Source organism: Suncus etruscus, chromosome 10 (genome assembly GCF_024139225.1).
Source record: "Suncus etruscus isolate mSunEtr1 chromosome 10, mSunEtr1.pri.cur, whole genome shotgun sequence".
Taxonomy (NCBI): domain Eukaryota; kingdom Metazoa; phylum Chordata; class Mammalia; order Eulipotyphla; family Soricidae; genus Suncus; species Suncus etruscus.
The window spans coordinates 112692374-112710422 of record NC_064857.1 but is presented as its reverse complement, the minus strand read 5'-3'; the positions used below and the strand labels follow the sequence as shown (position 1 = coordinate 112710422).

Here is an 18049-nt window from a genome sequence, read left to right as displayed (position 1 = left end):
TGCCAGGATTTCTCTACACATCCCCAACAGTAGATGTCTTCTTTAGTTTCCTCCTTGATCTTTGCACTTAATGGTTTGGAGTGCTGGAGTATCATGGTGTTTAAGAAAGTTATATATTGAATTGGTTGTATGAAATATGCTTGAGGTATATCTCCCTAGAGGTTATTTTTCTAAACTAGCAAGGTTGTTTAAGTATGATAAAAATATTGCATACTAGTTTATTGATTTATTCAGCTGGCCTTTGAGCTGTATATTTTCTAAGAGAAAGAAGTGCTAGATCCAATCTACCATAAAGTCTGTGATATAAATTGAAATTACTTCACATGGACATACTAGCATGTAGGTGGTTTGGGAAATGGAAGACTGATGGGAAGGAAGGGGGTGTTAGTAATGGCACTGGAACCCAGAAGGATGCTGAGGAAAGGCTAAAAAGGAGGCCCATTTGAGCTTGGTGGAGGGGATTAGGATAACAGCTTCCCTGTTTGTACCAGACACAGGCCTGACAAAGACCCAGAAGGAGGCAGGGAAAAGACCCAAAAAGACAGCTTTGTTTACATTTAGTAAAAGGGATTAAGACATGGGGTTCACTATTTACACGCACGCACACACACACACACACACACACACACACAGCTGACTGGTCCCAAAGGGCATATAAACAGTGATGGTACTGGAACCCAGAGGAGACTGAGGGAACACTGGAAAGGAGCTGTCTGATGTCTTTTAATTTCAATAATAATATCTGCTATATGTAAGTATTTTATTGTTGTAAAATTAGAAATAGAAGAACATACCTCAACAAGAAAGGGTCATAATATGGCAGACTCACATACATACACACCAAAGAATAATTTTAATATATCAGGGACAAGATAAGGAATTCCAATCTCATATATTAATATAGCATTTGAAATACAGCCAGAGCTAGACAAGAAAATTAAATAAAATAATTTGCAAATAGAAAAAATAAAATGACCCGTGTTACAACAGAGCAGCAAAATTAATATACAAAAACATGTTGTATTGGAAAAAGAAGTTGAATGTCAACTCTAATTTGGGTTCTTGTAGGGTTCTTCAAGAGAAGCAGAGAAAGAGATGTTTGAACTTAGTGGCTGAGGAGAGTAAGTGGCAATGGGGCACTGGACAAGCAAAGAAGTAGTGATGAAGTGATAAAAATACTGTGATGGGAAGTCAGAGAGTGGCTAGATGTACAAGATGTGGAGGAGAGACACATTGAAAAGGTAACTATTACAAATCTGATTACAGCATGGCAAGAAGACTGTGCAGTGGAGTACCGTTGCTACCATTCTGGAAGTGAATGGTTCCTCCTGTCAATTAGAAAATTAGCTAAGAAGCCAGAGCTTAGAAATTTAATGCATACATATTTTTACTTAGTCAAAAATGCTGTCACAGGAAAGAGAGATAATACAGGGATTAAAGCATTGCACAAATGAGATCAAACTCTAGTTTGAACCCAAGAAATGCATGTGATCCACCATGTTATCAGGAGTGATCTCTGAGCATAGAGTTAGAATTTAGCCAAAAGTGAGCTATGAGAAACAATGGATGTAGCCTTGAAACAAAAGTCAAAGGAGAGAGAAACCAAGTATCTCAAACACTTGTCTCATCTATATCAGTTCATTGGATCTACCAAAGCACAACTTGACCTAGTATCTCACTAATTTTACAGGTTCAAAGCCAACCTAATAGTCTGCTATCTGTAAGCATGGCCCAAATACAGGGTCTACAAGATACAAACCAAGACCATCAGCCAGTCCATAAGGTAACACAGCGGAACCCCCCAAAATAACCCCAGAAAAATATAGGTAAAGCTTGATCCAGGGAACACAGAAAGAAAATTCAATCTAGCCAACCCAATGATAAAGAGCAACAATCTGTCACAAATCTATCTAAAATAAAAGCTGTCACACCTAAAGGATTTTCCAATCATAATTTTAGTCACCCAAATATAAGGAATTTTGACTCAGAGTAATTTGTAGACACACATGAGCCTTATTTAATTCTTTAGAAGCTACTTCCCTTCTGCACCAGATCCTTCAAAACTGATACTAAAAAAGGACATTCAGTGGCCTTTATAAAACTATATAGAGAAGGAAGTTCAATAGATCATTTCAAATCCAATCAAACATTTCCTAGAATAGGAATGGTGCAACCTGGTCATTGTTCAAACTTGTTTAAATGGCCTATGGAGTCACTGTTATGGAGTCTGGTTCCTGATTTTGTGTAAAATTCTGGGATGCAATAGAAGAAACAAAGCTTAGCTTTTCTGGTAACACTTACCATCTGGACTCACCTGTGGCACCAAGTTGGAAGTGGATTGTAGCTATTGCTAAATGGCCTAATTTATACATGTGATTAAAATACCAATTGTTTCCAGGTTGGTTGGACGGTGTCATAAAATCCAAATGCAGGTCCCATAAACAGTGATTCTTTGTTTATAAACTTGACTGGTTAGACCTCAGAAGTACAATAGCCATGGGGTTGTAATGACTGCAAATAAGTAACCATCCACCATCTACTCCCTCCAAACCAGAATTACATTAGCATTAAGGGATCCAGTGAGTGGGAACCCGCAATTGCTGCTCAAACCACCTTTATTTAAAGTGATGCTACTTGACAGCAGGGATAATATAAAAATGAAGAAAATTCAATAACATATATGAATGGAGACTCCATCTACATCAGAACATTTAAAATAGCCCCAGGAAGATGTAAAGACGCACAATCACAAGTAATTTGAAAAAAATGGCTGTTGTGGATATGAAAATATCAGCAGAGAAAATATCCAGAGTTGAAGAAACTAAAGAAGACAGTAGCTTAGAAAAATAATACAATAACAAAACTGAAAAACAAGACAGAAAAAAAATCAAGTCAGTGACAAAAAGAAGGGAGCACATGGTATCATTAATGAAAAGAAAAGTAAATTTATTTTAAATTTTTAAAAAGCCTGCAAGGCTTTTGTGCAATGCATTAAAATGAACAATTTCTTTTTTATATAAATTTAAAAGGAGAAAAGAGAGAAGGGGGAAAATACTAGTGAATAAATAACCTAGAACAGGGGTCTCAAACTCGTGGCCCGTGGGCCGTTTGCAGCTCTCCATACAACATTTTGTGGCCCACGGCTGGCCTTCAAATATCGCAGTATTCACAATTATTCGCTTACCAAATAATCGCAATAAAAATCACATTATTAAGAAAAAACTCACATTAAACATTCGCATACCCCGAGCAGTTTCATTTGGGGTATGCAAATGTTTAATGTGATTTTTTTTCTTACTAATGCAATTTTTATTGTGAATATTCGGTAAGCGAATAATCACGAATACTTTGCACCTAGCGCAGACGTCATTTCCACTGCTCCTGCCCGTTGTCCCTTCCGTTATCGAAGGCCTAAGGGAGAGAAGGGAGAGAAGTTTATTACAGAGTTAGATTTTGTCATGCCTTCATCATGACTTCATCAAAGTGAAGAGAAAGATTGATGACGAGCACTGACAATTTCAGGAAAAGTGGGAGATGCAGTATTTCTTTATTGAGCACAGGAGCATCCCCACATGTCTTATTTAGTCAGAGAAAGTTGCAGTGTACAAGGAATACAACTTGAAACGCCATTATTCAACTAAACATGCTGAGGAATGTGCAAAATATCAAGGAAATGAGAGAGCCAAGCGAGTTGTCAGTCTTAAAGCATGTCTAATGAGGCAACAAGATTTCTTCAAGAAAGCAACCAAAGAGAATGTTGCATCAGTCGAAGCTAGTTACATGGTTAGTGAGATGATTGCTAAGGCAGGGAAACTATTCACAGAAGGAGAGTTTGTTAAAAAATGCATGTTACAGGCTGCAAGTATTATCTGTCTGGAAAAGAAAGGTCAGTTTCATTTCTTTTTGTAAACAATGAACTAAGGACCCCAGTTAAAACGCTATCCAAAATCATCAAGTACCTAGAAAGCAAAATCAGCTTTTCTGCCAACACTGACATGTCAAGTCACATTTATCATCAACTGTATGAGAAAGCCAAATGTTTTGATGCATACTCAGTTGCTCTTGATGAGGGCACAGATATAACAGACACTGTTCAGTTCACAATTTATGTCTGTGGTATTGATTGCAATGTTGAATTGACAGAGGAGCTGCTCACAATAATTCCAATGCATGGCCAGACCACCGCTAATGAGGTATTTTGACATCTGTGTGATGCCATTGAGAATGCAGGTTTGCCATGTTAGAGGTTTGTTGGAATAATAACCGATGGAGTGCCATTGATGACAGGGAGGAAAAATGGACTGGTGGCACTTGTTCAAAAAAACTTGAAGAGGTGGGTGTAGAGAAGGCCATTGTTCTTCACTGCATTATTTGTCAGCAGGCCCGTTGCAGTAAATGCCTGCCGTGTGACAATGTGATGTCTGTTGTTGTGCAATGCATCAACCAAATCAGATTCAGGGGCTTAAAGCACAGAAGGTTCCATGCTTTTTTAGAGGAAATGGAGTCAGAAAATGGAGATGTGCTCTATTTCACCGAGGTATGTTGGCTCAGCAGGGGAAATGTCCTGAAAAGATTTTTTGAGTTGAGAGAAGAAGTGAAAGCCTTCATGGAGAAGGATGGGAATGCTGTTTCTGAGTTGAGTGATCACAAATGGCTCATGGACTTAGATTTTCTTGTTGACATCACACATAAGCTGAATGTACTAAACAAGATGTTACAAGGCCTGGGGCAGTTTATCAGTGCTGCCTATGACAACGTGAGAGCATTCTCCACAAAACTTGTGTTATGGAAATCCCAGTTCTCTCAGATAAACCTTTGCCATTTCCCAGCATGCAAGAAACTTGTGGATGCAGGCATACCATTCAGTGGTGAGAAATATGTTGATGCTATTTTTAAGCTAGAGAAGGAATTTGATCACAGATTTGCAGACTTCAAAAAGCACAGAGCCGGGGCCGGGCGGTGGCGCTGGAGGTAAGGTGCCTGCCTTACCTGCGCTAGCCTAGGAGACGGACCGCGGTTCGATCCCCCGGCGTCCCATATGGTCCCCCAAGCCAGGAGCGACTTCTGAGTGCATAGCCAGGAGTAACCCCTGCGCGTTACCGGGTGTGGCCAAAAACCAAAAAAAAAAAAAAAAAAAAAAAAAAAAAAAAAAAAGCACAGAGCCACCTTCCAAATTTTTGTGGATCCCTTTACCTTTGATGTGCAAGATGCCCCTCCTGTGCTTCAAATGGAGCTCATTGACCTGCAATGCAAACTCTGATCTCAAAGCCAAGTTCAGAGAGATTAGTGGAAAAGCAGACAAGCATGGGCAATTTTGAGAGAATTGCCCCCCCCCCCCCAGCTTCCCTGAGCTTTCCCAAATGTTCAAGCGCACCATTTGCCTTTTTGGGAGCACATATTTGTGTGAAAAGTTATTCTCCACATTGAACTTCAATAAGTCAAAGTACAGGTCTAGACTTAATGACGATCATCTTCAAGCCATACTGAGAGTCTTAACTGCTTCCTCTGTAAAGCCAAATGTGGTTCAGATTTGTGAGAAGAAGCGCTGTCAAGTCTCTGGCAGCAAGGAATAGGCAAAAGATGCCATGTTCAGAAGAACTGTTCATGATCTTCACTCAATGTTCTATTCATGTTCAGAAGAAATAATTAAAACTGTTAATAATGATGTTTGAGGACTTTTTTTGTGTGAAATCCCTTATGCAGCCCTGCCTCACCTTGACTTTGCCTCCTGTGGCCCCCAGCTAAATTGAGTTTGAGACCCCTGACCTAGAACTTCTTCAGTCTGCAAAGAAAGACATAATGATCCAATAAAGAAATAGCTATAAAAATCACTTTCATTTCTTTTTGTAAACAATGAACTAAGGACCCCAGTTAAAACGCTATCCAAAATCATCAAGTACCTAGAAATCAACAAAGGTTTTAAAAGACTCATACCTTGGAAAAATCTAAGTAACTATTAAAGGAAATAGAAGAAAAGACAAGAAAAATGGAATAAACCTGCATAATCATGGATTAGATGAATCACCATCAACAAAGTGACCAAGAATAATGCAGATTCAATCAAACTTTATAAAAAATTTCCATTGAGATTTAAGAAAATAGAAAACAGACAAAAAAAAAAACCACATGATGACCACCATATTTACAAGTAGTCCAATTTGGGCTGATACCTCTGTGGCATTCTCAAAATAGAGGGAAGAGAGTAGATTCCCCTTTCTGCAAGAACTACAGAAACTTAGTGCCATAACCTACACCAGAGGCCCTCCAATTATGGCCCACACCTCTGAAGACACCAGCACACCAGCCTCATCCACTAACAAGTGCTGTGTAGTAATTCACTGAAGTGGGACTCTGTTATGAAATTTGTGGTATCTTGTGTTAACTTCATTAAAGCTAATGCACTAAACCACAACCATTTCAGGAATTTCTGCCTAAGCTAAATGTTCTATAGCACACAGAAGTTCATTCGCTGAGTCCAGGGAGAGTTTTGAAACATTTGTATAATTTACTTCCACAGATAACAGCTTTTCTGCTTTCAAAAAACAAAGAAGTACTGGAGTTCAATGATGCAGAATGGAAATGGCACCTCTCCCTTCTGACAGATGTAACAAAGCTACTTAACAGTTTCAATGGGCAACTTCAAGGAAAGGGAAAACTCATCTGTGATATGCAATCATGTGTGAAATCATTTGAAGTAAAATTAATCCTCCTCATCAAACAAGTGAAGGAGGAAATTTTCTGCCATCTCCCCACAACTCAAATTCTTCAGTGGAAAGCCCATTGGTTGCATTTCCAAATGTGTAGATTCGCTGAAAAAGTTGTAAAGGAGTTCCAATTTAGATTTTAAGAGCTTTATCTCCATGAAAAGTACATAAAATTTTTTGTAACCCATTTTTTATTGACATTGAAAATGTGAATACAATATACCAAATGGAACTGGTTGAACTGCAAAATTGTGACTCTCTAAAAAATGCATTCAAGTCAAGAAGTCTTCCTAATTTCTATTCATCTCTTCTAAGACTTATCCTAATCTCAGGAACCATACACTCAAAATGGCAACTATTTTTTTTTTTTTTGCAGCACTTATGTCTATAAATAGACTCTTTCCAGAATGGAACATCTGAAGCATCCGATCAGATCTATCCTAACTGATGCACACTTGCATCACTTGTGATGACTAGCAGTGACAAATATGGAACCAAACATTGATCATTTTATTAGCCAGAAGCAGGCCCATAGTTTCCATTGAAATACTGGTAAATTTATTGGTCTATCTTTACTTGTTCTTTATTTTAAATATTGTACTTGTTCCCTTTGTCCTTACATAAATATCAAAATAAGATATGTGAAGTATGTATAGGAATTTGTTCAGTTCTTTTTTAAAAAAATATATAGTTCACATATTCTAGCAGCCCTGGGGGTGAGGGAAGAGGATATGGGAGGTAGGACAAAAACGGAGGAGTAGGGAAGACAAACCGGTGATGGGAATCTCCCCTGATTTTATGTAAATATGTACCTAAAATATTATTGTCAACAATATGTAAGCCACTATGATCAAAATAAAAATTATGTTAAAAAATATAGTTCATCCCTCTAATGGTCTGAATGGCCTAATGATCTGATGCACTCTGTTTAAAATTTTTGAGGACCCTGGCTATACCATTTGACAGAAAAGGCTCAGGTTAATGACAAAACTCCAATAAGATGAGCAGATGAGCAAAGGAGACTGGACTAAAGGGATAAAAACTCTGAGACTATTCTTGGAGTGGAATTGGGCTAAGCACACACACACACACACACACACACACATACACACACACACCTACACACACCACCCAATGTAAAATCTATAAGCCTCCTTTCATACGTGCCATCTTCCAGGCAGAAAAACATTCTGGCTGCTCTACCAAACTCCAGAAGTAACTGATGGCCACTGATAATTGCCAGGCCGATACCTCTGTAGCATTCTCAGAATTGATGGAAGGGCATACTTGCCAAAGATGTCCTTGCTCCCCAAACTGCAGCAGCCCAACACCACCACCTATGCTCTCAACATAGATATCCCAGCTCCATAGCTTAACCATATCAAGTAGCCAAGCCACCAAGTTTTCTTCTAGATCTACCTGAGCCTCAAAATTGTACAGTAGTTTCAACCCAGTAGTAATCACAGGAAATCTGAAGGGAGTTACATAGCAATCTACCAAGCTCAGTGTGCAGAAACAGTAACACCAAAGGCTCAGTTAGCACTAACTACAGCCCAATAAATCCTTATACACTGACTTTAGTAACACCAGGGAGAGATATAAAAATTATTTCAAATGGACCCTTGTTGATCTGTTTTGTTAATTCTATTCTCTTTTGTGTTGTAACAAACAATATGAAGCAAATTTATTTGTGCCTGCAAGGAGGCAGGCTACGGTGGAGGATGAAAAATTGGGGACACTAGTTAAGGGCATATCACACTGGTGGTTGAATTGATGTTTGAAGATCTACTGCCTTGGTAAATAACAATGTTATAATAGAATAGAAATAGAAATAGTATAGAAATAGAAATAGTAAGAATAAAAAATATACTGCTAAAATTGCATGGATCATATGATATTCAAATAGCCAATTCAAGTTTGAAATAATGAAACTATTGGAGGCATTGCATTCTATTCCTTTAAACTTATAGTATACAGCTATAATGATCTACAGAGTATGGCACTAGAATAAAAACAGACGTTCAGAATAATGAAATGAGAGCCTGGAAGACACATTTAGATTTATGGAAAAACAGCAAAGAATCTATAAGCATTACATGGAGAGGGAAAAACTTTTTTCATAAACAATACTACAAAAATAATACTACATAATACTACAATAAAATACTACTACAATACTACATAAAACAATACTACAAAAACAGGATGCCCACTAGCAAAAATTTTTGGTTGGACCCTTATGTAAACATCATACATAAATTTTAATTTAAAATTAAAGATCTTTACATTAGACCAAAAACTTAGAATGTATTGAGGAAAACATAGACAAAACTGTTCAAGACAGTAACCTCATAGATAACTTCAATGAGTCAATTTCATGGAAAAAGATAAACAAGTGGGTCTATATAAAACTGAAATAGCAATATATATATATATATATATATATATATATATATATATATATATATATTAGAGAGAGCTGGAACAATAATTCAGCTGTAAGTTGTTTGCCTTACCGTTGGCAGACCCAGAAAGAACCAAGGTTAGATCCCTAGCATCCTTTATGATCACCCAAGCCTGTCAGGTATGATTCATAAGCCCAAAGCCAGAAGTAACCCTTGAGCACAGCCATGTGTGCCCCCTTCCCCCCCAAAAAAATGGGATAAAATTAGAATGCAGCCCAATTGGAACATTGTAGAAAACATTTGAAAACCATGAGCTGGGCAGTAGAGAGTTTCATTGACTCTGGTACTTGAAAGTAGGAGAGAAGGCTATGATTTCATCATCTGAACCTCTTGGACCCTTGAATATTTTCGGAGCTACCCTGAGCACTGATCTGGGAGTAGTTTTCAAGATTCACCAGGTTTGGTTTAAATAAGCTAGTACTCAAGATGCACAAAGCAACCAGAAAGCTTAACAGCAATAATAATAAAACAAACCATCAGACAATGAAAAAAGGAGATGAAGAGACTTCCTTTAAAAAATAGTTACAAATGTGGGCAGAGCTATATCACAGAAGACGGGCATTTGCCTTGCACTGGGCTGACCTAAGACAGACCTGGATTTTATCCCGATATCCCATTTGGTTCTCCAAGCCTACCATTTTCTGAGCACAGAGTCAAAAGTAAGCCCTGAGCGCTGCACGGTGTGGACAAAAGAAAAGTTACAAATGGCCAATCAGCATACAAAAAGGTATTTATCATCACTTATTATTAGGAATATGTAAATCAAAACAACAAAAAATGCCACCACACAACCAGTTAGAATTGAATATATAGATGTCAGGTTTGTGTTTGTGCAGAGAGAGAGCCTCTCGTTCCTCCTACCTGTACTGCCTGCACCATCTTCCCCAGCCTTCATCTGCATCCAGCCACCAGCCTTGACTCCTCTGACATCATTCGTTGCATCTTAGATTGTGTGTGTGCAGAGAGAGGGACCCTCTGGTCCCTGTCATCAACCCTCCTCTTCCCAAACAGCACAGACTGTCCACATGAACACATTTCAATGTGTACCAAATATTTCCAGGCAAATTGGACCTAGCGCTTCTTTCTCTTAGAAAATATACAGCCCAAAACTCAGTTGAACAAATCAATGAATCAGTTTGTAATATTTTTATGAACTTAGATAACATCATTTGTTTAGGAAAATAACCTCTAACACAGATGCTCTAGCCACCTTTTATACAATCAATTAATAGTTCATTTTCTTAAACACCCAAAACTTCAGCATTCCAACCCACCCAGTACAAAGAATAATGGGGAAATTAAGGAAGACACCTACATTTGGGAATATAAAAATATAAAATATAAAATATAAAATATAAAAAATTTTCAAGTCCACCAAAAGACCTGAGCCTTATAGATGAGGACCTAAAATCAGTACTTAATGTTTTAGCAACAGACATCAAGGAGTTGCTAGCCTGAGAAAGTAAGCAATTTACAGAATACAAGAAACTCAAAGAACTCTTTCAGAAGATGAGGGAATACATACAAATGGAACTGAAAGAACTTAAAAACATGTTAGCATGCCATAGTAGTAGAACTACACAGGTGGAGAATCGCATAGACGAACTTGAAACAAATTACAAGACATGAGTGATAAAGAAGTCAAAAAAGAAAGGAGAGACTAAACAATGAAAGAAAATATAAGTTACTTAATTAACAAAGGTAAGAGAAATAATATCCAAATTAAAGGAATACTAGAAGGGAAGGAAAAAAAGAAAGGGGATGAACAAGTAGTGAGGGAAATAATAGCAGAGAAATATCCCACTCTCTGGAAAGATCCAAGAAATAAAAAGAGCACCACGCAAAATAGTCCCTAACAGAAAAATGCCAAGACATTTAATAATCCAAAGGGCACAAAACAAAAACAAAAACAAACAAAAAAAGAGAGAGATCAACTCCTTAAAGCAGTAAGGGAAAAGAAAAACCTCAAGTATAAAGAAAAATATTAAGAATAAAACCAGATCTTCCATTTGAACCAATCTAGGCAAGAAAAGAGTGAAAGACATATTCAAACTGCTGAATAAAACATTCAACCTAGAGTCCACTATCTGGAAAACTCTCATATACATGGGAGTTACAAAAAAAGAAGTCGCTATATTATCACTGAATAAACTGACTCTAAATAAATTAATAAAAATAAATTATATAAACCAAATATCAAATGCTAAAGCAACAACCCTACACAACATGATGACACGACGGCCCTTTCTATCAATAGTCTCCTTAAATGTCAATGGATTAAACTCTCCCATCAAAAGGCACAAATGTCAAACTCAAATAGATTAAAAACCTTGATATCAGTTCTGAAACCATAGGATATATATAACAACACATAAGTAAAACACTCCATGACAATGAGACTAAAAGCATATTCAAGGATGAAATAGCACTCTCCAAACAAGTGGAAGCAGCGATAAACAGATAAGACTACATTAAACTGAGAAGCTTGTGCACCTCAAAGGAAATAGTGCCTAAGATACAAAAGCCACTCACAGAATGGGAGTACCCATCAGATAAGGGGCTAATATCAAAAGTATACATGGTACTTAATACATACTTACATAACTTACATAACATGATACATACTTATACATAACTTACAAAGAATAAAACATATAACCCCATCAAAAACTGGGGAGAAGAAATGAACAGACACTTCCTCAAAGAAGAAATACAAATGGCCAAAAGGCACATGAAAAAAATATCCACATCACTAATCATCAGGGGGTTGCAAATCAAAACAACTATGAAGTACCATCTCACACCACAAAGACTGGCACACAACAGAAAGAATAAGAACAATCGGTGCTGGGGGGGATGTGGAAAGAAAGGAACTCTCATTCACTGTTGGTGGGAATACTGTCTAGACCAGCCTTTATGGAAAACAATATGGAGATTCCTCAAAACACTGGAAACTGAGCTCCCCTATGATGCAGCTATACCTCTCCTAAGGATATACCCTAGGAATACAAAAATACAATTCAAAAATCCCTTCCTCACATTTATGTTCATTGCAGCACTATTTACAATAGCTAAACTCTGAAAACAACCAAGATGCCCTTCAACAGATGAATGGCTAAAGAAACTGTGGTACTTATACACAATGATATATTATGCAGCCATCAGGAGAGATGAAGTCATGATATTTTCCTATACATGGTTGTAAATGGAATCTATTATGCTGAGTGAAATAAGTCAGAGGGAGAGAGATAGAAACAGGATAGTCTCACTTATCTAGCGTTTTAAGAAAAACAAAAGAGCTCCCATTTGAACCAGCTATTTTACTCCTAGGGATATATCTTAGGAACACAAATACAATACAAAAATCCCCTCCTCACACCTATATTCATTGCTGAGCTATTTACAATAGCCAGACTCTGGAAACAACCAAGATGCCCTTCAACAGATGAATGGCTAAAGAAACTGTGGTACATATATACAATGAAATATTATGTAGTCATCAGGAAAGATGAAGTCATGAAATTTTCCTATACAATGATGTACATGGAATCTATTATGCTGAGTGAAATAAGTCAGAGGGAGAGAGATAGACAAAGAATAGTATCTATGTGTTTTAAGAAAAATAAAAGACATTACTGTATTAAGGCCCAGATAAAAGAGTTAAGGGCTGGGAGGGCCAGAAGGATCAGCTCACAATTTGAAGCTCACCACAAAGAGTGGCGAACACTGTTAGGGAAATAACTACACTAACAACTAATATGACAATGTTAAAGAATGAGAAAGGTAGAATACCTGTCATGATATAGGCAGGGCGGGGAAGGAGGGGAACATTGGTGGTGGGAAGGTTGCACTAGTGAAAGGGGGATATTCTGTTTATAACTAAAACCCAACTACGAACATGCTTATAATCATGGTGCTTAAATAAATATTTATATTTAAAAAGATAGTATTATAATAATACACAGAGACAATAGAGATGAGGCCGGAAGGACTGGCTCATATGAAGATCACCACAAAGAATGGTGAGTGCAGTTAGATAAATAACTACACTGACAATATGGTGACAATGTCAGTGGGTGAATTAGAATGTCTGTCTCAAATACAGGTGGTGGGGGAAGAGGGCGATTGGCAACATTGGTGATGGGAATGCTGCACTGGTGAAGCATTAATTAAAAATACATTAAAAACTGGGGAGAAGAAATGAACAGACCCTTCCTCAAAGAAGAAATACAAATAGCCAAAAGGCACATGAAAAAAATGCTCCACATCACTAATTATCAGGGAGTTGCAAATCAAAACAACTTAATTAGAAACAACTTAATTAAAAACTTAATTAGAAAGTGGTAGAGGGAAGGTTGCACTAGTGAAAGGGTGATATTCAGTTTATAACTAAAACCCAACTACAAACATGCTTAGAATCATGTTTCTAATTAAGGTGCTTAAATAAAGATTTTTAAAAATCATGGTTAAAAAAATAGGTAAAAAAAAAAAAACAGTCTGTGCATTTCTGAATTAAACTTACTTGGTCATGGTGTATGACCTTCTTGATGAGCCGCTGGATCCTTTTGCCAGAATTTTGTTGAGGATCTGTGCATCTGCGTTCTACAGGGATACTGGTTTGTAGTTTTCTTTCTTGCAACATCTCTGTCTGGTTTAGGTATCAGGGTGATTTTAGCTTCAGAAAAATTATTTGGGAGTGCTCCAGATTCTTTAATTTCAATAAAGAACCTGAAACAGATTGGTGGTAGTTCCTCTAGAAAGGCTTGAAAAAATTTATTTGTGAATACATCTGGGCCTGAGATTTTGTTTTTGTGAAGACTTTTGATAACCATTTAAATTTCCTCAGTAGTGATGGGTCTGTGTAGATATGCTAGATCATCTTGGTTTAACCATGGAATATTATAAGTGTCCAAAAATTTATCCATTTCTTTCAGGTTCTCATGTTTTGTGGCATAGAGTGTCTTGAAGTAGTCTCTGATTACCCTTTGAATCTCTGCAGTTTCTGTAGTGATCTCCCCCTTTGCATTTCTAATCCAGTTTATTAAGTTTCTCTCTCTTCGTTTCTTTGTGAGTTTTGCTAGTGTTTTATCAATTTTGTTATATTTTTTCAAAGAACATAATGTACTTTTGCTTTCGTTGATTTTTCATATTTTTTATTTATACTTCATGGATTTCTGCTCTAACCTTTGTTATTTCCTTCTGCCTATGTATATATAGGTATATATATATGTGTAGGGAAATATATGGAGATATATACATATATGTGAAATATACGGAGATATATATATGTATATATAAAAAAATATACAGAGATATTTCTAAAGAACCCAGGAAAATTTTTCAGGAGACAAAGAACCAAAATTCAGCTCAGCTAGGCATGAAAACCACAAGCCATCTAGTGACATTACAAACCAACTAAGAACTTTTCTATATCTCTTCCCCTCCTCTTCCTTCCATGCTGCATTAGAGAAGCCCAAAATAGAAATACATTATTAAAATAGTGAGAATTATGACTTATACCTCTTTCCAGATTCAGATTCTAGCCTAATATAGGTTTACTTTAACAGGAAATACTTAACTTAATATTATATTGGGAATTTTTAAGTTTTATTAACTGAGGTCATAATGAGCATTTTAACATGAATTTATATATATACATATATATATGTATATATATTACCATTTTTAATGGCTGGAATTGCAGATTCTCCCAAACAGTGCTCATAAGACTTAGGCTTTATGGTGATTCTTTGTCAATCAGGCAACTTTTCAATAGGAGACATGAGGACAAAATGTTGGGCCATCCTTGCATGCTTGGTGTGAGAGGGCCTCCAGGATTTCATCTGGTGAAGTCTAGAACATATAGTGCCAGACACCAAATATGAATTTGTCAAAGGATATGCCTTAACTTCTGTCCTATCTCTTTGGCTCTGCCAGCAGGATTTTTAGACATTGAGGTATTATCCTGAGTTTTCAACTGGGAGCATTATCACATAAGTATATCAAACTGAGGTTCATAATACTACAATAGACTCATTAATTTTTCAAGCTAAGTGGGTAAATCACAGAATGACAAAAGAAGTAGGAAAGGGGGCACAAACCTTTCCAGAGGTGCTAGCCTCTGTTTTTAACCCCTGCATTAGTATTATGACACATATAGAAATGGAGAAGATTCTTACAGGTACAGTTTGCTTCACACTGGAATCCTTTCTTAAACTGAACTCCAAGTGTGCTCCAAGGATATTTACAAATTCCCAATTATTCTTTCTTTTTTTTTTTGTTTTTTGTTTTTTTGTTTTTTGTTTTTGTTTTTTTTTTTTTTGGTTTTTGGGCCACACCCGGCGGTGCTCAGGTGTTACTCCTGACTGTTTGCTCAGAAATAGCTCCTGGCAGGCACAGGGGACCATATGGAACACCGGGATTCGAACCAACCACCTTTGGTCCTGGATCAGCTGCTTGCAAGGCAAACGCTGCTGAGCTAACTCTCCGGGCCCATATGTAATTTTCTGAATGATACAACCATTCAGAAAGTGAATTCATTTTTTTTTAGATCACTTTGTTTTGGGAGGGGGTCACACCCAGTGGTGCTCAGGGGTTATTCCTGGCTGTCTGCTCAGAAATAGCTCCTGGCAGGCACGGAGGACCATATGGGACACCAGGATTCGAACCAACCACCTTTGGTCCTGGATCGGCTGCTTGCAAGGCAAACGCCGCTGTGCTATCTCTCCGGGCCCCCTATTCTTCCTTCTTTTAAGCATAAAAGCAAATCAGGGCTCTTTTCCTGATTACCTGGAGCCCTTCTTTCATTTAATCTATTCCCATTTTGATCATATTTAGAAAAGAAAACTTGCCAATAATAAAGTGCAGTGCTGAGTCCTGTGGCCTGATGACTCCTACTGGATCCTATATATGACCATCATTGCCTTCCTCATGTACTTCATACCCCTAGGAAACATCAGGTAATAGATCAACAATTCATACCATCAGAAGAGTTTTTTTGTTTTGTTTTGTTTTCCAACTTTCTCCTTCTCTACAGATATCTCGTTGGTCCTTGTATCCTTGGAGCTGCTAATTAGGCCACAAGATTGTATTTGAAACCATTATGTGCTATCATCAACACCCCTACAGTGTAGTAAGAAAGGAACAATGATATTTACTGAATGTGTATGTTAGGACAGCAATGTGAGAGCAGTAAATTGACAGGCAAACAGTACCGCTTGGTGAACCACTTTGGCAATCAAGACAAAGTTCTCTTTGTCCTATCATCAATGATAGTGCAAGAGGGCCTTGCAGCATATAGAAACCACAATCACCTGTTCAAGGAAGCACTTTATTTGGTTATGTGGCAAAATGACACTGAAGGAGTCTGAAGGAGTGACCTGCCACATACTATGAATCACTTAATGTGTCCTAAGTAAAGAATATCTTTTTAATAGTATAAATAATTCTGTAATAAAATATATTGTACCTAATATTGTTCATATTATTTTCTCAGAACTCATTTTAGTAGAATTGATAGAACAGGCATGAATATTTTAAAACTTTTACATAGTAATAAATAACACTCTAGAAAAGTTATACTTCAGAAAATAACTTCGTTATCTTAGTTCTGAAGATGGTAGTACAGAATGTAGTACATGGCCAATCCAAAACAGATCTCCATATGGTCCCCTGAGCCCTGCCAGGAGTTATCTCTAGCAGAGATTAGGTGCCACTGAGTGTGATCTAAAGACAATAACAACCAAAAAAGAACTTTGAATTTTCTTTTCCTTTACTCAGTAGAAAATAGTGTATTTTCTTGCTTAAAGCTTTACCAACTAGAGAGATGAAAAATATCAGTGTTTCAAATTTATACTGAGTTCCTCTCTGACTGGGGTGTTTCCATATCTTTTCAGTTTTATCTTCTTTTTAATATTCATAATTGTATTGATTTTTGTTTTCTGGGGTTACACCTAGTGGTGCTGGGGGTATTTTAACTTGGTGCTCAGGGATCTCTCTAAGCAATGCTGAGAATGAACCCAGGGCCTCGCACACTCAAGGCAAGTGATCTACCACTGAGCCATATACCACTGGTATTAATATCTCTTACTTTTTTATATTTTATTTAAACATCATAGTTTACAAAGTTGTTCATAATACAGTTGTTTCTTTCATTTTATATCTTTTTTGTTTCAAAAATAAAGAAATTTATGATAGTTCTCAGCGTAGTTATTTCTCTAATTATCATAACAATGTCAGTAAGTGAGGGATGTAAAAAGCCTGTTTTGAATACAGGCAAGGGGTAGTGAGGGAAGAGATGGCGGCATTGGTGATCGGAAGGTTGCACAGTGAAGGGGGGTGTTCTTGTTATGATTGAAACCCAACTACAATTATGTTTGTAATCACAGTGTTTAAATAAAAATTATTAAAATAATAGGGCCCAGAGAGATAGCACAGCAGTGTTTGCCTTGCAAGCAGCCGATCCAGAACCTAAGGTGGTTGGTTCAAATCCCGGTGTCCCGTATGGTCCCTTGTGCCTGCAAGGAGCTATTTCTGAGCAGACAGCCAGGAGTAACCCCTGAGCACCACCGGGTGTGGCCCAAAAACCAAAAACAAAAAAATTATTAAAATAATAAATAAATTTAATTAAAAAACCAACATTACTTATGACAGATTTTCAACTTAAAGACCCAATATTTTGTTCAATTAGTTCATTAACAAAATTCTTTCCAGCTGAGACTCAGACTTTAGAGTCTCCATATATTATATTTTTAACTTTACTTAAAGAGAATGCATCATATAGTTTGTCATAATATATTTGTTTCCAAGTAAGTGAAAGAAAAGTTATGTTAAAAGATAAAAAATATAAAGGGGGGCCGGGCGGTGGCGCTAAAGGTAAGG

General features: G+C 37.1%; 1 protein-coding gene across 1 annotated transcript in view; it reads left to right on the top strand.

Annotated features, from left to right (window-relative positions):
* Positions 1–18049, top strand: part of NPSR1 (neuropeptide S receptor 1) — a 249539-nt gene that overhangs the window by 165351 nt on the left and 66139 nt on the right. The window contains 2 exon segments of the mRNA XM_049781739.1: positions 15933–16002; positions 16005–16128. Coding sequence (XP_049637696.1) covers positions 15933–16002; positions 16005–16128 — 194 coding nt within the window.